This window comes from Carettochelys insculpta, chromosome 3, assembly GCF_033958435.1.
Source record: "Carettochelys insculpta isolate YL-2023 chromosome 3, ASM3395843v1, whole genome shotgun sequence".
Lineage (NCBI taxonomy): Eukaryota > Metazoa > Chordata > Testudines > Carettochelyidae > Carettochelys > Carettochelys insculpta.
In genome coordinates this window covers 50,790,791-50,815,496 of record NC_134139.1, presented here as the reverse complement: position 1 = coordinate 50,815,496, position 24,706 = coordinate 50,790,791, and the positions used below count along the sequence as shown (strand labels likewise).

The following is a 24,706-nucleotide window of genomic DNA, read 5'->3' as shown; positions in this document are numbered from 1 at the left end:
CGCTGGTTAGGCCTCAGCTGGAGTATTATGTCCAGTTCTGGGCACCGCAGTTCAGGAAGGATATGGAGAAATTGGAGAGGGTCCAGAGGAGAGCAACGAGAATGATCAAAGGTCTAGAGAACATGACCTATGAAGAAACGCTGAAAGAACTGGGCTTGTTTAGTTTGGAAAAGAGAAGATTGAGGGGTGACATGATAGCAGTTTTCAGGTATTTAAAAGGGTGTCATAAGGCAGAGGGAGGGAACTTGTTCTTCTTTGCCTCTGAGGATAGAACAAGAGGCAATGGACTGAAATTGCAGCAGGGGAGGTTCAGGTTGGACATTAGGAAAAAGTTCCTAACTGTCAGGGTGATCAAACACTGGAACGAATTGCCAGGGGAGGTGGTAGAATCTCCATCACTGGAGCTATTTAAGAAGAGGTTAGATAGATGGCTTTCAGGGATGGTCTAGAAAATGCTTGGTCCTGCCATGAGGGCGGGGGCTGGACTCGATGGCCTCTCGAGGTCCCTTCCAGTCCTATTCTTCTATGATTCTATGACACATTTATATATATACAATAGGCCCTCTTTACTGTAAACTCTATTAAGCTACGTCTACACGTGAAGCCTACATCGAAGTAGCTTATTTCGATATAGCGACATCGAAATAGGCTATTTCAATGAATAACGTCTACACATCCTCCAGGGCTGGCAACGTTGACGTTCAACACCGACGTTGGGCAGCACCACATCAAAATAGGCGCTGCGAGGGAACGTCTACACGCCAAAGTAGCACACATCGAAATAAGGGTGCCAGGAACAGCTGCAGACAGGGTCACAGGGCGGACTTAACAGCAAGCCGCTCCCTTAAAGGGCCCCTCCCAGACACACTTGCACTAAACAACACAAGATCCACAGAGCCGACAACGGGTTGCAGACCCTGTGCATGCAGCATGGATCCCCAGCTGCAGCACCAGCAGCCAGAAGCCCTTGGCTAAGGGCTGCTGCACACGGTGACCATAGAGCCCTGCAGGGGCTGGAGAGAGAGCATCTCTCAACCCCTCAGCTGATGGCCAGAATGGCGGACCCCGCTATTTCGATGTTGTGGGACGCGGATCATCTACACATGCCCTACTTCGACATTCAACTTCAAAGTAGGGCACTATTCCCATCCCCTCATGGGGTTAGCGGCTTCGACGTCTCACCGCCTAACGTCGATGTTAATGTCGAAATAGTGCCCAACATGTGTAGCCATGACGGGCGCTATTTCGAAGTTAGTGCCGCTACTTCGAGGTAACGTGCACGTGTAGACACGGCTTTAGAGAGAAAATCCACGTGTAACGTATTAGACTGAGAGTCACCAATTTTTTTTCAGTGCAGTGTAACGTGAAAAAGTGCAATTCTGGTGTGGAGCTTCCTATTACAGTGATGTAGTTCTGTGAACAAAATGACTTTACTATGAGACCTTCATTGTATTCAAAAAAGAAGAAAAAGCCACATGCTCTCAGTATGCAAAGCCAGTAACAGTAAAACGTTTTCTGTAAGGGAAGATGATATCACTGTCTGCAATACTCAGGTTTGGAGCTATATCAACAATAGAAAAAAAACATGTTCCCACTGCAACATAAGCAGGCTTAAAGGGGGAGTGAATTAGAAAGCTTGTTTTCCATAAATGCTAAATACTTTTCAGTTTCTGTATTCATTACAGTAACTCTGAAGACATCATTTTAATTAACTTATAACCATTATTATTCACTTCATAAATCATTTTGTTAGTCTTTAAAGTGCTACGACTGCTGTTTTGTTTTGTTTTGTTTTGTTAGAATATAGACTAACATAGCTCCCTCTCTGTTAGTAATTAATGAGTGGTTAGAAAAGATATATGGTAAAAGCTCAAATTTTAACAAGAACAAAAATTTTGATGTCCTAGTCATAGTAAAGTTCCAGTAACATGCATATTTAAGGGATATACATGAGTAAATCTCAGGGAGATTCATTTTAAAACTGTTTGCAACTGGTAATTTTCACACACTTTTCTTCCAGTAGCAGGGATGTTTAGGTCTCACAAAGAGACAGCTTTGGTGGTTTGGCATGCTTTATTGCTGCTGCACTGTGATTTCTCAGCTATTACCCTTAGAAAAACAAACAACCAAGAAATGATTTACTAATGTACCTAATGCACTAAACTGAAACAAACCAACTTTAGTACCTGGTTCTCTATATGTTATATTGGATCAGACACTATTCCTTAGGTTATAAGCAAACTCCAACGAATTCAGGTAGGAAAAAGGAGTTGAGAATTTGCAGTTAGGGTAAAATGTAGCATTAATTCTTATCATTACAGTTTACTGTCAAATTCAAGAATTTATTTTATATCTGTTCAGTTCCTCAATACATTGCCATGGACATTGAATTTGTTGGCAATGAAGTGTTAACATTCTTTGAATTCTATTTTACTAATTGTTCCATGGTGAAGACTGAAGAAATCATCTAGGCATCTAGCAACACTTCTTAAAGACTATGGTGATGGATATTAAACAAAAATAAGATAGGCATGTGTATTAATTGCCACATTAAAAATGAAGAAATCATACAGAATAAAAGTATCTGAGATAACATTATTCCATCATTACCTTAAATTAAAAACTTTTTACAGGCAAATAAGATTTTGATTATGTATTTCTTTATCTCAAATTATGAATTTGAGATCTAAAGTCATAGCTTATTCATCTGTGAAATATGCCCAGAGATGCTTCTAATAACTGGTAATAAGTATTTTATGGTGCCTCCCCTCTCAGAATCTCTCAGCAATTAACTGCACAAGCCACAATTTTCACAACATCTCTGTGAGGCAGGTGTTCTTATACCAACTGTACAGATTAATTAAGAAAGAGAAAATTAAACCACTTGTCCATGAGCAGACACAGTAAGTCAATGACAGAGTTGGCATCAAACTCAAGGAATCCTGATTCTAACTCTGCTAGTCACTTGTCTGAAATCATTATTATTACATTTCGGATAGTATAACAAAGCATACACTCATGGTAATAAAACCAATAAACTCAAGACAACTAATGTCCACACTATAATTGATTAGGTTGTATTGCCTGAAAGGTGTATATGTCTGAAAAAGTTAATATCCAAGTGGACAGAATTTTATCCCACTCACAGGAGCTGGGAAACTGAGCATGGCAGCCCCTGGCTCCCTGTTGCACCTGGGTCTCTGCTCTCCTGAGCCAGGCACAACGCTGGATAGTTTTCCAGCTCCCCTAAGCTGCGGGGACCCAGGAACCAGGCAGCAGGGTGAGTGCTGCCAGCAGTGGGGGAATCATGCTGACGTTCTATAAGCACTGATGGAAGTCACAGGTGTGCATCTTGAGCAGATTAGCCTTTTAGCACATATTATCCAGCACATTTTAGTACATATTACCCAGCTTTGTTTCATTCATCACAACAGCTGTCAAAGGACAGGTAGAAGTTTAGTTCATCTGTTTGTGCTGGGACAGTAAAATTATCTGATAAATTTACGTACTTGTGTAACTGCACTTCTGTGAAGCTCTGTCCTTTACATTTCTCGAGCATTATTCTGTACTCATTTCTAGTACAGAAAAACAACTAACACTGTGCACAGTACACAAACATTAGGTAAAGTCTCATGGGCTGATATCTATCATAAATTCAGAGAAGCACTGTACAAAGAAAGTTTTATAATGGTTCTTACTTAAAACATTATACATTTCATCATCATCATCTGAACTCTGAAAGCTCGACACTGAACGGGTCAATCTGCCCTGTAGTATAGACAAGGCATTAGTGATGTGATTACCCGTTCACGAGGAACCAGACAGTTCTCATCAACATATTTTAATAAGTCAAACAGACTAATGATATTTTTACGTTGGATGCTGTCAAATTTAATAACCTCAAACACCCAACTCTTCTCAACATGTATAAAAACTGCTAGATGGAAAAAATCTACATACTACCAGTTGCTCAGGGTTTTTTTCATTTACATAACAATATGTTTCCATAAATACTCTATTCTAAAACAAATATACATTTTATTTTCTTCCAAATGGTTTTTGCTGAAAAATGCATGGGCTGAAAAAACACCTAGAGTGGAGACTATGCTCTCTTTTTTAATGGGAAGGGGAACATATAAAAAGTTAAGTTGTGTTGAAAACTTGCTGAATATAGGATTCTATCCTCAGTCATGAAGAACTCTTCTGGCCATGATGGCAGACTAGAAAAACCAACATGTCAGCCTCCAAAGGATAAAGAATGGGCCCATCTCCATTCAAGTGAAATACGACTGCTACTGACAGCTGGCTTCTTAGCACAGTGTTTCTTAACTTTACTTTTTTTTAAATAAAATACCCTTCTTTCAATACATATATATGCATCCCCAGACTCCCCTCACATACCCTAAGGGTATGGGTGCCACTGATTGAGAAACATGGTCCTAAGGTAATCTGAGGTCTTGAAACAAGTGCCATTCAACCCTTCCAGATTAGTGTACCGTTTTCAGGCGTCAGATGCATTTTGTATACCACCAAGTTACAAACACTACTTACAAAGACAATCACAAATATGACAGAAGACTACTAGTGAAAACTTGATGACTTTCTACCATCTTATTATTCAATAAATGAATTGGAATAGAAATGTTGTACTTACATTTCAGCATAAGGCATATCAAGTAGTAGAAACAAATCATTGTCTGAATGAACTTTTAGATTATACTGACTTTACTAGTGTTTTTATGTAGCTTGTTGTAAAACTAGATAAATATCTAAATGAGTTGATGTACCCCGGAAGACCTCATTGTGCCTCCAAGGGTACTCCTACCCCTGGTTCAGAAACACTGTCTTCCCATATTCAAGTTTGTGTATTTATCAAAGAAAAGCCTTTTAGGACAATACCATTTCTCACAGGATTACTTCTGTGAATCCAGGGAACAAAATCACTAGCTAAACATTATTGTCGCTATTATATCCTATTATTTAAATGCTGAAAAGGCTAACCAAATCACTGTACCTTTCTATTAAGGACTAGTCATAAGCAAAAAAAAAAAAATTAAAATATCTGTCACCTTGCAATAAGCTTGTTGAACACTGAAACAGCTTCCATCCACTCTTGTAGAATTTAGCTCTTCAACCTCTCACTACTTTCTTTTCCCTAATCTATACTACAGAGTTATGTCCCCCACTACTCCAACACATTATCTCCACCTCCACGAGAGGTGTAACACATATCAATGTAGCCAGGGTGATACAATTCCTACGTAGACGCTGAGTTACATCGTCTGCTGGCTGTCAAGCTTGAATGGGGCTTAGAAGTGGAGCTTCCTCCCTCCTTTTCCCCCACCTGCTGACAGCTGAGTGTGGGATCTCTTCTGGGCCTCCTGCCCAGTGCCAACAACTAGGGCTATCAGCTCTGGGACAGCTGTCTGTGGTGGTGAAGGTCATCTGCGAGCATCAAACAGGGCTGACGACCGAAGTTGTCATCTCCCAGGCTCCAGCTGTCAGAGTCCCACAATGCCTCACCTCAGCTGATGTAAAGCACTCCTGTTAAGGACCGGCTCCACTGACAGAAGGAGCAAATGTGGACACGACCCACTATTTTTATTCCTGTGATGGCTATACATCAACTTAAGTCAACTTAATTACATGTAGTAATATGTGGAGGACTGATAGTCCTGGAGACTGTAACAGATTTTCTATTTATACACAGAGCAGGTATAGTACAGACAGCAGCACTATGAGCTTCTCAGACACCATCTCACCAACAGTCTTCGTGCCAGGCCTTGGAAGTCCACTTCTTGGAGTGGAAAATCTGGAAATTCTCTCTAACTATGCCAATTTTACACTTTTGAGGAAATCTTCCACCGGTGCACTAGCACCAGTGCAACTTTCGCAGTGCTAGGAACAGTGGGCAGGCGTGTAAACAAAGCTCATAAATTCTTACTACAATGTCATCTAGCCCTACTTAAAGAATGGTTGGAAAAGAGGTCTGAGCTCTTTCTACACACACTTGATGGCACTGCAGCTACCACCCTCAAAACAGCACAGATACCACTACATCAGTGAAAGATTTCCCACGAATGCTAGCATAGACAAAATTCATAGTGCTGCAAAGATCACGTTTACACTACAGAGCTGATGTAGGCATAGCTCCCTGAAATAGGCACAGAATATGCCAACAGAAGGAAGAGTTCTGGAGTATGACAAAAGGAGTTCACCATCTTCCTGAAACACATTACCTATGGCCAGAGAAGCCCTACACTGGTGGGGTTTCTACATGGCTGTGTCAGCTAGGAGCATGCTTTTTTGACACTTCTAGACAACAGAGCTATGCCAGCATAACTTTGTAATGCAGACTAGACCAGAGAGAGTCTCATTCTGCTGACAAGACCAAGTAACGAATTATTGTGATGATGCCTATTTACAACATACAAAATCTCTTCAAGCAGAAAATTCAACAGAATGTCTGAACCAGGATTGAATTTATTTAAATTGTGCCAGTATTTCCTTTAAAAGTTTATAGTAAAGCAGAGACTGCTTCTCAAAACTTAAACATATAAAATAAATTAAGCGTATTACTTTAAAGATAGGTGACAATTGCTGATACTTTGAAAAACAAATATAAATACTGAAAACTAGTTATCTCATGCAAAAACTTTTCTTCCAAGGCTTTTTAATGTGGTAAGCAGCACAGACATGTGAATCAAACTCCTTAGTCCTCTGACTGTGTATCCCTGGAAGGAGAGATGGATTAGGCGCATCGAAGGTACACTTTACTCAGTTACTGACCTTTTGACATATCACCTAATCTCTTTATGCCTCACTGTCTTCTGTGTAAATGAGGACACTTTCCCAGTTTTGTTAATCCCTTTGAGAGCATGCGATACATGTAATGTAAATATTATTCTGTGTACCATGAACATATAAAATAAAATTTTAATAACCATGCAAAGTAAAAACAGTATATTTATATGATATTGTGTTATACCTCAAACTGCTGATATGACCTGTGGGTAAATATGTATTTTAGAAAGTATGAATATGCATAATTAGAGGATAGGGCCTACTAGTGACAAAATCTTCCAGAAAGTGTGGCGAAATTTCACATCTCACAGCAACAGATCTCTGTTCCACTTGACCCCATAGAAGAAACATGCAGAGCAGAATGAACCTCTTCGATAAAGTGTGAATGTACAGGCTTATTTGGATACAGCTGGCAGCATTAACAAAGTTACACTGTGATTATGTGGGAAAAGGGCATTTTGTACCATTGTTCTGTTTCCGCAAATGTTGATAATTTCCCTAAAATGCTTCCTAAAAGTGCTGTTGCCTGTCCTCAAAACCCGCCACCTAACAAACTGTTTTGCTAGTTTGTTTACACAGTTTTGGTATATTCAATCATAATCTGAAGCAGGAGACTTTTGTAGCAGTGCACAACACAATGTAAATGTCATGGCCTCAAGTCATTAAGATAATCCCCTCGGGTTCTTGAGGCCTTTTTGTAGTTTTGGAGAAAAAACACAAAGAAGTAAATATTGTTGGTTAAATGCTTCAGTTTTCAAACAGTGGAAGTTCAGCCTCTATAACATCTTAACTTTGCCAGAACCTCTGCCAAGACCAATTTTTGGGAGGACAGAGAACTCAAATGTAATTATACATCGAAACCTGGTCACGAAATGTCTAAATTACAAGAAAAGATGCTGTTAGAATGAAAACAGATTCAGCAGCCTAAATTACAGGATAGTGAAACATGATGAGAAGAGATATGCTTCAAGAAACAAGAGAAGATGATAAAATTATAATGAGCACGTGACGGTTCCCACCAATGGCAGGGTGGCCTAGTGGCTAGGCTCCCTTACCAGGGCCCTAGGGGCCCAGGGTGTGGGTCTTCCGCCACATCCAAGAGGCTAGTGGATAAGTTTGGGGTGTGGCCCTGAGAATCTAGTTTCCCCTCCAGTGGAAGAGGGGTTCTCTGGGAGAGGCTCCCCCCTTTGAGAGCCTGGGGGAGGGTCCTGAGGCTCCACCCTCCAGCGGCCAAGCCGAATGGGTGGCAGCTCTGGCTTAGGCCCTGCTCGCCTCAGAGCCAGCTCCTGCCTCTTGGCTGGTCAGCCCTCAGCTGGGCTGGCCTCCCTCCCTTTATGTTCCTCCAGGCCTGACACTGGCTGCAGGTGAACCGAGGTGGGGCTGACTGGGCAACCAGGCCCTGCCTGGCCTTCCATTCACACTCCTACAGAGCATAAATTATTTTGAAAGAGTAACTTATTATAAATGACTAATAAATGGGCCAGAAAAGCAATTCGCTATATATTGTGGGCTGTGGTCGCACTACAGTGCTCTGTTGACAGAAATCACTGTCAGAAAAGATTTCCCAACAAAACTTCTATCACAGCGTGCAGCCACACACAAAAGCCAATCAGAAGAGTGCACCACTCTGTCAAAAGAGCTGCTGATTTGTCCAGCCACTCCCTCTCTCGACAAAACAGGCAGTCAGAAGCACAGCAGATGGGGCTGCCTATTGTCCTGGAAAACCTATCTGCCAAGAGAAGCTGCCCCCGCCCCGCCCCTCCCCCAGCATCCACACAGCTTTTTTGTTGACAGAACCTGTGGACAAAAGACACTCTTCCTCATCCGGGAGAGCAGAAGGTTGTCGGTGAATATGCTGGTTTTTATCGAGATACTGTCAACAAATCCCATTTTGGATGTGGATGCTTCACTAGTTTTGTTGGAAAAAAACAGGGTTTTGTTTGCAAAACTCGCTAGTGTAATCGCAGCCATGGTGATCAGTGTTTTATAAATGAAATGTATAATCTAATCTAACACCTTCCGATGGAAGAACAATTACATTGTTGGGTGAGAGACACAGAACATACATCTGGGCATGGTGTGGCACTACCAGCTTTACTGGCACCACTAGGTATTCTGTATACATCACATATTTAAAAAAACAGAAATAAGAGTTTTAAAATATACTGGTACTGTTTTTGTATCACTCCACTTGTAAAGCACGTTGTGGACAATGTAGGCAATTTCTATATAGCAGAACCCCGAGTTACACAAGGATTGTGTTCCTGGGCAACCTCATATAACTCAAATTTTGCAGCAGCCTGGCTTCCAGCTCCCCTGGGCTTGCAGGACCTAGGAAACTGACCAGCACATCAGCGCTGGTCAGTTTCCTGCTCCCACAGCTGCAGGGAGCTGAGCAGGCAGACAGCCAAGGCGATGCAGCTTCTCCCCAGCTTCTGCCAGCTGGCGGAGCTGGAGGCTGGAGCGAGGAGCTGGTGGAGGAGCTGCATGCCCGCCAGCCCCCAGCCTCTGGGGACCCCAGGATTTCAACTCGCATTAATGCAAGTTAAGCATGAGTTGAAATCGCGTATAATGGGGGTTTACTGTACTGTCTTTCTGAAAAGGAGGTTTGATTCAGTTTAACTGTTCATTTTTGTATTGTTGGTCTCAAAAGGTTAACTTCTTTCTAGAACCAATTGATAAGAAGAAAGGGGAAAGAGATACATAGACAGGCTGTGGTTCACACAGAAGCATCTGGATTTTGTATAAGTAAACTTGAAAGATCTATCAACATTGTGAACAGAACTACCTCGGAGATACAATGCAGATCAATGACAGGACCACTAACCATTAATCACTATAGGGGACTTTTAAGAATGCAGATGGGTCTGGACACAATCCCTCCCCTATCTGAACCAAAAGAGTGCAACACACATGAAAACACTGGCTACAGTTACACTAGTGAGTTTTGCTGACAAAATGCTGGTTTTGTCGACAAAACTGGTGACACATCCACTCACAAAATGCCTTCTGTCAAGAGTATCTGGACAAAAACTCAGCACTTTTGCCAGCAGCTTTCTGCCTCTCAGTCATGAGGCATAATGCTGCTGTTGACAGATTCTGTTGGCAAAAAATCTGTGTGGACGCTCTGCGGGGGACCTTCTCTTGACAGACAGGGCATCCAGAACAATGGGCAACCCTGTCTGCTGTGCTTCTGAGTACCTGTTTTGTTGAGAGACCAGCGGCCAGTCCAGCGGCTCTGCTGACAGAGCTGAGTGCTCATCCGATTAGCTTTGGTGCATGACTGAACTCTGCCAACAGAGTTTTGTCAGGAAATCTCTTCTGACAGTGACTTCTGTTATCAGATCGCTGCAGTGTAATCGTAGCCACTGTGACTAGGACTTGAGATAGAGGAGCTGTGTTCAGAAGCTTATATAAAAGCAAAGAAACAAACAAGCATACAAAAAACCCTTTGCTCTCCCAGCAGAAGGCTAAATCCAATCCAGCTGGGGACCACTGGACTGGGCCATGGTGCAGGCAAGCAGTCCAGTCTTCTAGGCAAATGCCATTAGGCTCTGTCTACATTAGAGACCTTACAGAGGCACAACTGTACTGCTGTGGCAGTAAGGTTTCCCATGTAACTGCTCTATATTGATGGGAAAGAGCTCCCTGATGGCATAATTAAACCAGACTCAAAAAGTGGTAGTAGTAATATCAGTGGGTGAGCATCTCCACCCTGGCATTTCTACCAGCAAAACTTATGTTTGTCAGAGGAGTGTTTATCACACCCCTTCTTTACAATAGTGGCAGTTCAGGCACAAACTTACCCAAGCAAGGGGAAGGTGACAGATTAGGGGAAAATTGTGCATTTAGACTTTTCCGTGCCATTTTAACCCAACGTTCCTGAATATTGTATTTGTGTACAATAGTTAAATAACTAACCACTTTGAACAGGCTGTCCTGTGTCACTGTAAATGTCTGCTGGCTGCATAGCTCCCAAGGGGGTTCATAAGGATCCAGACTCATTTGGGCCTGTTGAAGGAGCCATGGTGAGGAACAGAGGTGTTGAATCCAGGGCATTTCTCTTGAGCAAAAATTTTGTGGCAGATGATTGTAAACATAATTTATCACATGGATAACATGAACATATGCTAGTTGGATGGAGACAACTAATTTCTGACAGATATTACAGAACTCTGGAACACCTTCACGTTATAGACCCCACCTTATTTTGCAATGTGTGTCAGAGAATGGGACAATGTACCTAAGGCTATTCTGTGGCCAATATATTCCTCTCTAAGTGAAAACGGTAGCAGATAGGACAAAATCACCTGTAAATCTTTATAGGTCTGTGAAGCTCAATGCTCTCTGCATCTTTTCCTAGAGAAAGCACTGTGACATTGGAGCATGCAAGGGGCACGTCTCTCTTAGACAGAGAGGACACCAAGGATCTCTGCACCAGTACAGACAGTTCATCCACTTCTATACTTTTCTATATAGTACGATCCTTTGAGCTTTGGACTGATGCGTTGCTGTTGGTCATTCATCTATCAACTAAGTACATCTGTTGTCTTCCAGCTGTGGAAGAGACTAAGGAGTTATTGCTGTTAAGTGTAGTAAAACTTACTAAGGGTTAGTCTACACTTGAAAGGTAACTAGGATTATGGAAAAGCACAAATTGAAAGTGCAAAAGTTGTTCATGAGTAACCCCACTCCCAAACAAGAGTGTCCACATACATATTTAAACAAGAACAATTACACTGAAAGGGAAATTGCCTGAATTGAGCGGCTATTCCTCCAATTTTTCCCCCTTTCCATCAACATGTCCTCTGTCTGCATGAAGTAGAACTAGGGTCACCAGATGTACATTTTTGGCTGTAACCGTCCCTTTTTTAAGCCCTGTTCTGGCTATTGCAACTTCTTTGGCAAATGGGACAAATGCCCACTTTTGTCAAAAAAAGCGGGGGCATGAAGACTGGGTGGAGCGGGGAGGTGAGTGGCAAAGATAACTCCAGAATCCTGGAGGGGGAGCCTGGTCGAGCAGCAACTCCAGCCTCAGACCTGCAGGGTGGCAGAGGCTGTGAGTAAGCCCCACATGGTGTCCCATTTTCCCTTTGGGAAATATGATCTTCTTAGAACTCCTGCACTGTTGCTAGAGGAGAACAGGAAGAGCAATGCAACTGGGAGTGGTGGGGGAGCAGGTAAGGTACATACTAATTATACCCTTCATCCTGCAGATTTTCTGCATTATTACTTCTCTACACATAGACAGGAAATTTATGGAAATTCATCAATGGACTCAAGACAGAAACAATGAAATTACCAAGTAAAATGGTTGACCATTATCTGCATTACTCTGGCCAAAACAAAGTACCAGCAGGACTATTATTAATACTACTGATTTGAACTGCTCATCTAAGGGCAACAAACAACTTCAAAGACTTAAATTAGTTAAGCTTCACCAACACACTTGTGGAGCACTATAACAAAGTACAACACTTCATAGAATAGTAAACAGGCCCAGAGAAATTATGTAACTTGCCCAAGATTCATTACACTAAATGCTTTTAATGATACTGTCAGTTTAATTCAGGATTTATTAAAACAGAAATCAGTCCATATAAATGTAACGGTATGTGACTCATTCCCTAATCACGTGCACCTGAGACAACCTTTGCATTATTACAGAGCTCATCAGCAAAAGTGACTTGCATTTAAAACCAGCCACTGATGAAATCAACATGACTATAGATAACTGTTAAATGAAGGAGCACACTTAAAGGTTTTCCAGCATATGGCTACTTTCTACAAAGACTGAGAACTCAGAAAAGCAATATGAGATAGATAGATAGATAAGATTTTCCTTCCCAGATATCTTGTAAACATTATGATTTTATCTCAGAATCAGTTCCCTGTAAGAGGAGCACTTAGGCAGTCACCCAGGAGAGATTTAAATGCTGCCTACCTGAATGGCAGAGCATCCACAGCTGGTAGCATGTGTTTCTATTGGTGGTACATATCCACACATGCCTCAAATCACATAACAAAATTTATTCCATACATGGATGGAAAACAATTAGAGGGAATATTGCTCGAAACTAATCTTGGATGTTTTTAAACTATCTGCTTGGTCATCCATCTTACTAATATCAGTGCCCTTTTGGATTAAATATCAGATGTGTGTGCCCTTTCTCAAACTCCATGTTAGTGAGCTATTCTAAAACCAGTAGCTGGTACTTTTCCACTTCTTCTACTCCATCCAAGAGTGTTTTCAAGCAGTTGAAAAGAATTCCATTTCAGTATTGACCAGAAAAACAAAAGCATCACTGAGTCAATGTTAGCTTAACTTGACCTCTATGTAACTGCAAAGTTTAATGTAGTTACTTCTGTGTAGTAACACAGATATCCATGTACAAAGCTTAACAGCAAAGTAAAAGAAAGCCAAATCCAAGCTCTCCTTGTCAATTGTATTTATTAATAACAAACACTTCCCCCAATAGCACAGCTTCCTTATTCAGCACTCAAGACTCAAGTTACATTTAGGCAACCAGACCCTCCTTTCCCTCACACTAAGAAGCTTTTCAATATTCCTCTGTAAAGGCATCATGAATCTTTGAAGTGTTTTTCAGTGTAACAAACTAAGAAGCTTTTCTTTTGGGAATCTTTCATTTATCAGGACTTGCACAAAAAGATCTTCCAATTTATCACTTGTAAGCCTGAAGTGCTTTTGATGAAACTTTCAAGCAGATATTTCAAGACTGAAGCACTGAATGGGAGGGAGAACACTGGGACATTGTTAATTCCAAAAATGGAAGAAATTAAATCTAATGGAAGCAGATACATTTTTCCCTCCAACCCTACCATTTTAGGAGCAAAAGTTAGTTTATTAGCAAGTCTGTGTGTCAACTGTGTTGTCCAACAACTTTAAAATAAAATATTCTGACACACCCATGCAGAAAACATCTTTTTGAGACTGCAAATTCCTGACCACAGTTTAACAAACATAGTCTTACAACTCTCTGAATAAACATTCATTTGAAACTGTTTAACTGTATCCTTTTCTGTTGTACAAACTCTCTCTTCAAGGAATATGTATCAATCACACACAGGCAAAGTACACACCTACACATATATAGACATAAAAACTCAATCTTAAAAAATGTGGGAAATCAGCCTGTTAAACTGAACCTGATGCCACTTCTAGAAAGAGTCATTTCAGGAAACTATAGGTTGATTTTCAGGTATCAGTGACACCTATCAGTCTAACCAATGGTGGCTCAGATCAGTAAGTGGCACGCACATAAAAATGGGACCAGCAAGATTAACTGAACTGCTCCCTATTAGTCAAAGCCCATTGCATGAAACTAAAAGCCAAAGTGGTTTTATGGTCTACCAAAGACTTCCTTCCTAAACGATCAGAATGAAAATTAAAAGTTCTGAGAAGAACTGGAATATCCTACAACAATTATTTTACTTACTGTTCAATACGTGGGGACAGATACAGCTTGGGAAAAACCTGAGCAGCTTCTGTATCCTCAAAACTGACAGAAAGAAGAGCAACATCCTCTCCTGGATCTTCATTCACATCCTGAACATACAAAAAAGAGAGGCAATAACATTAACATTAAACTTGAAGGAATCAGAACCTTACTTGTGATGAATGAAACAAGGTTAAATACAGCGTGCACGTGAAAGGAGCATCGTGAAAGTAGAAGGGCCTCATATTTGATAATCTTTTAAAGAACCTGTACATGTCACTTGATTTTTTAAAAAAAATCCTCTTATAAATTACACAGTTCTCATTCTTCCTCAATGGGATTAAAAGAAAGTCAATTATACTAGCCCAGCACTGACAAGCAACTCTTAATAAGGTCACCTTTTCAGTGTGTTGGAGCACAAACTTTTCAGTAAACAGCAGATTTAATTTTTAAGATTCCATTATAAACTGATGAAAATACCAAAGACTATTCAAATAATACTGTTGGGTCATTAAATTATCCATTCAAGTATTACATTTATTAACTGTAGTGGAAGTATATAAATCAGATTCACCGCTGTGCTCAACTTCTGTTTGAGCTGAAGGTGGAAAGGTGACAGTCAAGTCTAAATTATGGACTGAAGGCTGCCCTTTCATAACCAATCCCTGAGGTGTCCTACTCTCACTTAAGCTCTGCATGCACACAACTTTGAACAGCCATTCTATAATGAATGAGAAGCACAGTCACCTCTTATGCCACGTAGGGCAAGTCATTGTCCATAGAGTAGTCCTTAGAAAAGGCTAGGCACATTACACAAAACAGTAAGAAAGAGCTGACAGTGTTTTTTCACACCCTTCTTCACTCTCTGGTATAGCTCTCTGATCAACAATACAGTAATGACCACACTCCACAAAACCTCGTTCCCATCAAGTACTCCATATATTTTCATGGCCATGGGCAATATGAGACCATTAAAATCTTCCATTCCTGAAGTTTTAAGTGCAGTTTTAATGTCTTGACCCTATTAACTTGCTAAATCACCCTAATTAGACAAACAGAAGTGTTAAAATTGATTAAGCAATAAAGTCTAATGATCAAAAGGATCTTGTCTTAATCGTCAAACATTCACATGATGAAAGGCATATAGTATGTTTACCATGTTTATATCCACGGTCTTTCCAAGACCACAAGCTCTTTTATGTTGGAAACCTTTTCAAAAACTTCGCTCATATTACCACTGAACACATGCTTTTTATTGGCAGAGTAACAGCAAGACAAAACTGAACAGCTTAAATCCCACATGAGTATTGTTAATGCACAAACAGATCAAAAGTTCACTGCTACGCACACAAACTCAACATGTGACAGTACATATATAGCTTCTACAATATACCATCTAGCTCTACATTCCTTCCGTCAAGATTTCAAGTGACCTAAAAGGACTCCAAAAAGATAGAGATATAAAAGAACACAAGTCAGGCAAACTAACTAGAAATTACCAGTAATCATTATGACCCCAAATCACTGCATTTTAATATGGACATTTATGGGAGAAAATTTAAAATTTACAATATACATGAACACAATGCCTTTGACAATTTAAATGGCAACATATTGAACTCTGCAACGTAGGCACTATATCAAGATGCCTAATTTTTCTCCCTCTGTAAAAATAATATAGGCTACATCTAGACTGTAGGGTTTTAACCCATGGAGCATCCAGACTGTGAAGCGCATTCTGTCGACAGCAAGTCAACAGAGCAGAGCGCTTGTGTCAACAGCCATACCCTGCTCACCATGAGGAAGAACGCTGTTGTTGAGAGAGATCTCTGTCAACAAAACGCAGGTCTGGACATGCCGGGGGGCCTTCTTTTGACAGAAAAGTCCTCCAGGACGCCGCAGAGATGCCCCGGCAGACACCCTGTCCACAGTAGTCAGTTCCTGCCTCCGGTCCTTCTTAAAGCTGCAGGGAGCCTGGGGAGCACTGTAGCAGGAAGTGGAGAGTGTGCAAGCAGCAGAGCCACAAGCTGCTATTTAAATGCCCTTAGGCCACACCTGTGCCTCCAGCCACAATGGCAGAGACACTCCCCAGCATCCCTGAGACTCCCCTGGGCCCTCATAGGAACAGTCTCAGGGCTCCCAGAGGCAGGCTCCGTCCTGGTCCAGCCCAGAGATCGAACCTTCCTTGACCTCTGGGCCAAGGAGGAAACCCTCCGAGACCCTCACGCCAGGCCCTGAACTACCAAAATCTTTAGCTGCATCTCCATGGCCTTGGCCAAACAAGGCCACCCCCGCAGCACCCTGGAGCAGATCATGGCCAAAGTTAAAGAGCTCCAGCAGGGGTATGTCTGGGACCAGGACACCATGGGCTGGTCAGGGGCAGAACCCTCCCCCTGCACCTACTAAAGGGAGCTTAACCACACCCTGCAGGGGGGGACACACCTCAACCCCTCACCTGAGCCTTGATATGCAGCTTGAGACCTCTCCAACAGAGCAGGAGCCAGTAGAGGAGGAGGAAGTAGCAGAGGCCCAACCCCTGTAGAAGCTGGACTCCAAGGCCAGCAGCCTCGTCCTGGTGCTGGACCTGGTCACTGGCAACCAGGCCACCTCCCGAGTGGCCTCAGAGTCAGGCAAGGGACCCTCCGGTGAGTGTCCCATGTGTTACATACCCCAAGGAGTGGGAGGTGGGCGCAGATGGGGTGAGCTGTGAGCGTTGCTCAGCCATCTTGGAGGGAGGGACCTCACGCTGCTGTTCCAGCAAGTGGAACCACGGGCAACAGTAGCGTGCATCACACAGACCCAGCCGACAGTCCCAGGCACAGGCGGCATTCTGCTGCCAGGCTCATGGGAGGCTGGACAAGTCTCAGGCGTTGGTGGGGGAGGGGTGCGAGCACCTGCCAGGGGTGGAAGCAGGCTAGCCACAAGGGTGCCGGCCTGATCTCAGAAATACCAAGGTGTGCAGCACACGGGCATGCCCACGGGCGCAAGGCAGCATCAGCTCCCAGCGCTGCAAGCCGCAGGTGCGTGAGTGAGCACAGGGGAGGGGTAGGCTGCTCCTGGCTCACCTACCACTCGTGTGGCTGGACACCCCCTTGGCTGCTAGCCCATCCACCAGGGAGGGAGGCTGCAGAAGTCAACATAGTCTTGGAGGGCCCACAGAGCCCCATGTGGCAGAGCCCACTGTCAGGGCCACACATGGCTTCGCTCCTGGGACATCCCCTGGCATGAGGGGTGGTGGTCACTGCTCAGGGTGGGGGTATGGCCTTAGGGGCTGTGTTGCATGAATGACTCACAGTCTCTCCTTTTCTTCCACATAGCTGGAACTATACTGACCACCACGATGCCACCAGGGTGCCCCCACAGCTGGAGTCATCACTGGAGGGTCCATGAAGAATTAATGTGGCAGCAGATTGTGGTCCTCCGTTACATCCCCAAGACAATGGAGTGCTGCCTGAGAGTGAACGTGGAGTGGTGGTTGTGGGTGGACCAGGGACCAATTAATGCCCTGCTGTGATGCTGTCCCACCTGCCTGTGGCCGCCCCTGCCACACTGCACCCGTCTGCCCTCCCACACGGTATCCTGGACCCTGCCTGCTCCCTTGGGTGATGTCCAGGGCCCCTCCCCCCGCCCACCAGACCCTGTCACAGGCCCTCCCCATCTGTACCTCCATCTGGACCCTGCCTCAGCAGAGCTCCAAAAGGGGCCCTGAACCCACAGCGGGAGGGGAGCCAAAGGCCAACACCACTTTGAGTCCCGTTTCCCTTGAGTTTGAGGCCTCCCATCCTGCCATAATTTGAGCAACCCCCATCCCAAGCTCCCTGCACAAGTTCTGAGTCCCTCCACCCTATGTCCTAAGCTACCCCCTCCTCTCCCCAGGGAAATAGTTACAGTTGCACTGGTTTTGATTACAATGGACTGGATTATGAACAGGACAACAGATGGTTATGAACGAGGCATTCAGCAGACATATTTCAAACAACTAGAGGACATAGATTTTGGTGATGATTTTACCCTCCTTTCACACCATCATGAAAGCATGGAAGAAAAGGTCGCAACACTAGACAAAACTGCCTCCATAACTGGACTGAGCATTAATAAGGGAAAGACCAAGACAATGAGGATTAACCAGTTCAACAACACCACCATCACACTGGGAGGGAATGACCTGGAAGATGTGGAACAGTTCACCTACTTGCGGGGTATTATGGGCATACACAGAGGAGCAGATAAGGATATCAATGACAGGATAGGGAAAGCAACAGTTTCTTTCAAGAATCTCTGTCTCACATGGAGTTCACAAATAATATCTGCAAAGACAAAGCTGCGGCTCTTCAACACAAATTTGAAGAGTGTGCTCTTGTATGGATGTGAGACCTGGCTTACTAAAAAGTCTTCAAATCACAAGCTACAGACATTCAGAAACATGCCTGAGGTACATCCTTCACATCAAATGGCAAGACTTCATCACAAATGAGGAGCTTTGGAAAAGAGCAGTACAAGAACCAATTGACATTGAAATCAAGAGAAGAAAGTGGGGATGGCTAGACCACACTCACAGAAAACCATCATCCAGCACAGTCTGTCAAGCTCTCACATGGAACCTTCGAGGAAAATGTAAAAGAGGAATACCTCGACAACATGGAGAAGATCTATTGAGATTGAAGGACAACAACTGGAGTACTCCTGGAGCCAGCTAGAAGTTTTGTCTCAAGACAGAGAGAGGAGACTTGTAGATGATGTATGCTCCACATGGAGTACAAGGGTTAAATAGTAGTAGTAGCACCTCACTTCTTTGTAAATAGTTTGGAGTTGCCCTGTATTTGCTTTTGTTTTTTGTTCAGTAAAAAACAGTTAATTGTTCACCACACGTGTCTGTCTTTATTGTGTGGGGGGTAGGAGAAGGGGTGAAGGGAGGGGTCATGGCAGGGCTGTGGCTGAGGGCCCAAGAACCTCCTGGGGGGCCTCTGGGGAGGTTACTGGGATCTGTGACAGAAGCTCTCCCTCAGGGCCTCCTGGATTTGCAACTGCTCATAGGCATGCCCCTCATGGTCAGGGGACACTCCCCACCCCAAGTGGAAGGCTTCCCCCTTCTCCTCCACAATGCATGCAGGGCACAACAAGCCTTCACAGCCTCGAGGATATTGCACTCCCCGAGGTCAAGGAGGTAAGCAGGCACCTGAACCGTGCCTTGAGGGGACCAAAGGCATACTCAGCCTTCACTCTGGCATGGTTCAGGCAGGCACTGAATAGCTCTTAGCTGGCCAGTATAGGGTTTCATCAGCTAAGGCATGAGGGAGTAGGCCCCATCCCACTTCTCAAGGGCCCCCTTTGGTGGGACACCCCCATCCCATGAGGGGACCACTGCTTGAGAGTGCATTACCTCTATGAGGAGGGCCCTGACAGTGTACTTTCCCATCTCAAAATGGTTGCCCACCTACTGGTAGTTGTCATGGATGGCAAATTTCTGGGGGTTGACTGCAACACGTTTCTCCACAGGGATGGCAGGCTGCAGCTGGGTGTTGTGTCTCCAGAGGGGAGGGGCAAGCCATGCACAGAGCTCCAAAAAGGTGGCCTTCTGCATGCAGAAGTTTTGGAGTCACTGCTGATCATCCCACTGCTCCATGACCAGTTGATCTCACCAGTTCAAACTGGTGTGGTGCCTCCTGAGCCACCTGTGCAGTGAGGGTGTGTGTGTGTGTGGATGGTGGTGGTGCCAGTGTGGAAAGTCCTGCAGCCAGGGCACTGTCCCCAAAGATGTTCTCAAGGTTGCCCTTGGTGAGGAACAGGAAGTCAGCTGTCAGAAACTTCAGCCCTAGCCGCAGTATGTCCATGTGGGGCCATCGCAATCCCAGGGGCAGCTCTGATGGCACAGCATCCAGGGACAGGCTGTGTTGCCCCCAAATGCAGGGCAAGCATAGTGGTTACTTGGAGAGCACTGTTGTCCCTTGCAGGTCTAGGCAAGCCTACAACAGGGTCCGGGAATGACTGTCCAGAGGGGTCCCTTTATGCTCTCATCTCCCCAGGGCTCCCGCACCAGCTGCTGGAAGAAACGGGTAATTGGCAACATTGGCTAATGTGGTTCCAGATGGTGGTTTTGTCGAGACAGTGTCCAGGCTGTCTGGCCACTCTTTCTTGACAGAGTGGATCACTCTTTTGATGTGCCTTGCTGTCTGGACACGGTCTGTTGACAGAACTTTTGTTGCAAGACATCTTCTGAAACAAACTTCTGCTAACAAAACCCTGAAATCTAGACATAGCCATACAACAGTAGAAAGTTAATGATGCAACCACTTCTGCTCAGTGTAAGTTAGAGGAAGAAAATTAGTATTTGTCCATTCCCACTGCATTTCAGACTGTCATTTTTCAAATACAGAATACAAAAAATTCAATTATAGACACAAATTTCTTATTCTCCAAAAAAGGTTTAAATCATATCATATAATACAACAGCACAGTTCTCCTAACTATCTTATCGTATGGCTCAGAGTCACGGACCATAAATCATCACCACGCTGCAAAACTTGATCAGTTCCATTTGTGCTTCCTCAGGAAGATTCCTCATGTGAATTGGTGAGACAAAATCTAAAATGGAAGACCATAAGGTGTGTGGTGTCATGAGCATGAAAGCACTGTTTTTGAAGAGTTTTGCTGGAGTGAGGATGGATGACACACAGAATTGAAGATGGTCTTCTATGACCAGATTATTTGTGGAAAGTGCTTGACTGGTAGTCAGTGTAAGCGTTATGAAGATACCTTAAAGGCCAACATGAACTCGTGGCATATCTTCCAGTGATCTGGAAATCACAACTCAGCACAGACTGTTCTGACAGCAAACCATTGCACAGTCTCTCAAATGTTTCAAGAATCAATGTATCCAGACATCGCAAGAAAAGCATAGGATCTGAAGAGTGCACAGAACCTGCAGATGGCAGATTTTCATATGACATCTCTGATTGGATTTGCCAATCAAGGGTTGTCAGTCTCTTATCAGTGGCATCACAGAAGATGAGATCCATCCATTGACAGCTCAACCCATCATCAATACAATAAGCATTGCAGAGCTGTTATGAAGCTGGATGACCTGGTGGCTCACCGTGATCAACATAGGATGGCCACAAAGCCATCACAATACAACACTGCAAAAAAGGCCATTTTTGAATTGTTTGGCTGGACGTAAATGCACATTTACTTTGTCTCAGGCTATCAAACATTTTTATAACTAAGTCCTGTTGCATGTCACAACACGCTGTTTAATTCTTTTATAATGTACTCTGTTACTTCTGTTTATGCAACAATCCGTTTGGTGGACCTGCATTCAACCTTAGTATGTCGGTTACAACTGCTGTTTATAAAACTAAATTGAAAGCGCATGTTGTACAGATAAACTATGGAAAAAATCTGCCTTTTAAATTAAGAGAGCTTTTTGATGTGTCTATGCCAGTTAAGTTTAACCCCTCACAGCTGCATCTTTCAGCTATCTTTGCAGACCCGTTAATGATTAGATGAGTTGATATTCAGTGTTCATGTTGGGAAACAATTATCTTTTCTCAGGACAAAGACAGCTCCCTTGCAGGGATCACCAGAGTCAAAAGGCCAAGGATGTTTTCATGTTTCATATTAAGCTATAACCAGACATTGCTTCCCCATCTGTCTACATTTTGTTCTTGTGTTTTTAGTCTCAGAGAAAAGGCCAAACAGAACAAATTCAACAGACCCAATAAAATAACTCAGCAAAAGCACCTTTTTATTATTTTTCATTTAGGTTCAGAAAGAAGCGTATCACTAAATAATATACTTTTCTGTACTATATCTTCCTTACTTACATCAGCAAATTTTATATCTTCAGTATTTTTCACATTTCCAGAATTTAAAAAAAAAAGGGGGGGGGAACTTAAATGGCAACAAATCCTGTTTCATGTTAAATATTCAGTCTTTAGCACAAAATGTAATTAACCCCAGAACTTGCTGCCATGGGACCCTGTTAAAGCAAGGAGGTCATACATTCCAGAACACAATTAGATACTTGTATGATTTAAGAACGGATTTCTTAAATGAACAACAGCATCCGTAGACTAGTTAAGTTAAAAGTCTTAACACTTTGCATTTATATTACATTTTTCACCAGAAACTTTAGAAAAGGTGAGTATTATTTATATTCGGCTCCCCATCTAGAAAATGGAGATAATAATCCTCCTTTATGTCACAAAAGCATGGTGTCACACAATAGCTTATTGCCTGCAAAACAGCCTGACATTTTTGGATAAAGCACCAGGTAGTAAGTATTAACTTCAAGTTCTCAAGAATATTTGGTGTTAGAGGGACATTAAGCAACTTGAAATGCTGTGGCCACACTAGCCTCCTCCTTTTGGAAAGCACATGGTAATGAGGGATTTTGGAGGATGTTAATGAGACACTGCTATGAATATGCAGTTCCTCATTAGCATAATGGCAGCTGCACGTGATTCAAAAGTGCCACTTTCAAAATGCATGCCACCCATGTATTTGGGGGCCTTTCGAAAGGACCCACTAATTTCAAAAGCCCCTTCTTCCTCATTGGCTTTCAAAATGGCTTTCAAAATTAATGGGTCCTTTCAAAAGTATGTTGGTTACATGGGTGGCACGCGTTTCAAAAGTGGCACTTTTGAATTGCGTGCAGCCAGCATTATGCTAATGAGGTGCTGCATATTTGTGGAATTGCCTCATTAGAATCTTTCAAAATCCCTCATTACCATATGCCCTCCGAAAGGAGGAGACTAGTGTGGCCACAGCCTTAGAAGTGTATATATTTACACACACACACACACACACACACACACACACACACAGAGACACACACAATTAAAACTAGTTCCATATTTACACACACACACACACACACACAGAATTAAAACTAGTTCCATGATGTCCCTCTAACAGTTTAGGTGTCATTTTTAGAACTCTACAGACCAGCTTTAAAAATATTCTCTCTCCTCTATTTCACTGTGGAATATCTCACGCAACTGACAGAGAAAATGGACTGCAGGAAAATGACAATTAAAAGTGCCGTCAAATGCAAAAAGTGAAGAAACCAAAAGAAAAAGTTGGATTTTCCTCTAGTCTCTTTCAGTTAGCCATCTCCATTCATAACACAAAAGTTTTGAAAAGTGTATTTCAGAGACTATCAGAGAAAAAATGGTCTTTCCTTGGAAATTTAAACCAGGGGCACCAACCAAAATGGGAACCAAAAGAAACATCTAATTGAGTTGCATTTCAATGTACATTAATTAGCACTATGTAAATGATCATGTACTGGCTTTCCTTCACAGCTAATGAAGCTGCTATTCACAAATACTCTTCAGTATTTACAGTCTACTGGAACAGCTGCACCTCTTTCACAACAATTTATCCTTTTATAAATTAATATGGATTGTGGTTAACTGTTCATATCACAAATATTTTATATTTTTAATTTACAGGCATTGTTTTCCTGTGTCCTACCTTTTGTAATTGAAAACTGTGAACTTACTGGAACTGAGGGTTTATGATGACTCAGATGGTTGCTACCTAGTCCAACCAAAACATCTGCTCTTCACAGTCACAACTGCTATAATCCATTTCCTTTTGGGCCTGGAGCATAACCAAGACGTAGAATAGGACTCTTTTTCCTTAAAGATCTAGATTCTGGAAAATGATGCCTGACTCAGAAAAAAGTAGTCTGTAAGATTTTTGTCCTGCAACTTTAGCTGATACAGGTTGAACCTCTCTCATCCGGCATTCCTGGGACCTGACTGGTGCCGGACAACAGAATTTTCAGGACTACAGGAGGTCAACATTTTTTAGCACATTACTGACACTTGCACTGCTTACTGGACTGTTAGAAGACATTTAGGGGTAAATTACATCTAAACAACAGCGCAGAATACTGAGAGCCAGGACTGGAGGATGTAAATAAACTTTGTGAGACCACGGGAAACATGGCCACACCCATTATAAGTGGTGATCTGGATAACTAAAATCATGCCAGATTATTGAGTTTGCCAGACAAAAGAGCTCGAGATTAAAGAGGTTCAACCTGTAGTATACTTTCAAGAAAGGGCACTTCTGTAATTTGAGTTCCAAAATATTTAATCTGTTTTCTTCAAAGCAGTTGTGTTTCTTTATAGCTCTTCCTCTTCAATGTTGTCAACAGTCACTTAATCATCTGCTTCCTTCTTTACATACCTGTAAGTGTTTCCCCCAGAGGCTCAGAGCACAGGTCTGAAGACCACGCCTAAAGGCTGTAGTCTTAGTTTGGGGTGTGACCCTGAGAGTCTAGCTTCCCCTTGGTGGTGGGGGTGGGCTCTCTGGGCTTCTCCCCACTCTCTGCCTGGGGAAGGGTTCGGAGGCTCCTTTCAATGACCAACCTGGTGGCAGCTCTGACTCAGGCCCTGCATGTGCCAGAGCCAGCTCCTGCCTATTGGCCGGTC

General features: G+C 43.0%; 1 protein-coding gene across 4 annotated transcripts in view; it reads right to left on the bottom strand.

Moving 5' to 3' along the window:
- The window catches only part of BABAM2 (BRISC and BRCA1 A complex member 2), a 298,575-nt gene that overhangs the window by 107,537 nt on the left and 166,332 nt on the right, over window positions 1–24,706 (bottom strand). For all 4 annotated transcript variants that reach the window (XM_074988576.1, XM_074988574.1, XM_074988575.1 and 1 more), the window contains exon 7: window positions 14,262–14,371. In XM_074988576.1, the coding sequence (XP_074844677.1) occupies window positions 14,262–14,371 (110 nt within the window). The remainder of the gene's footprint in view (window positions 1–14,261; window positions 14,372–24,706) is intronic.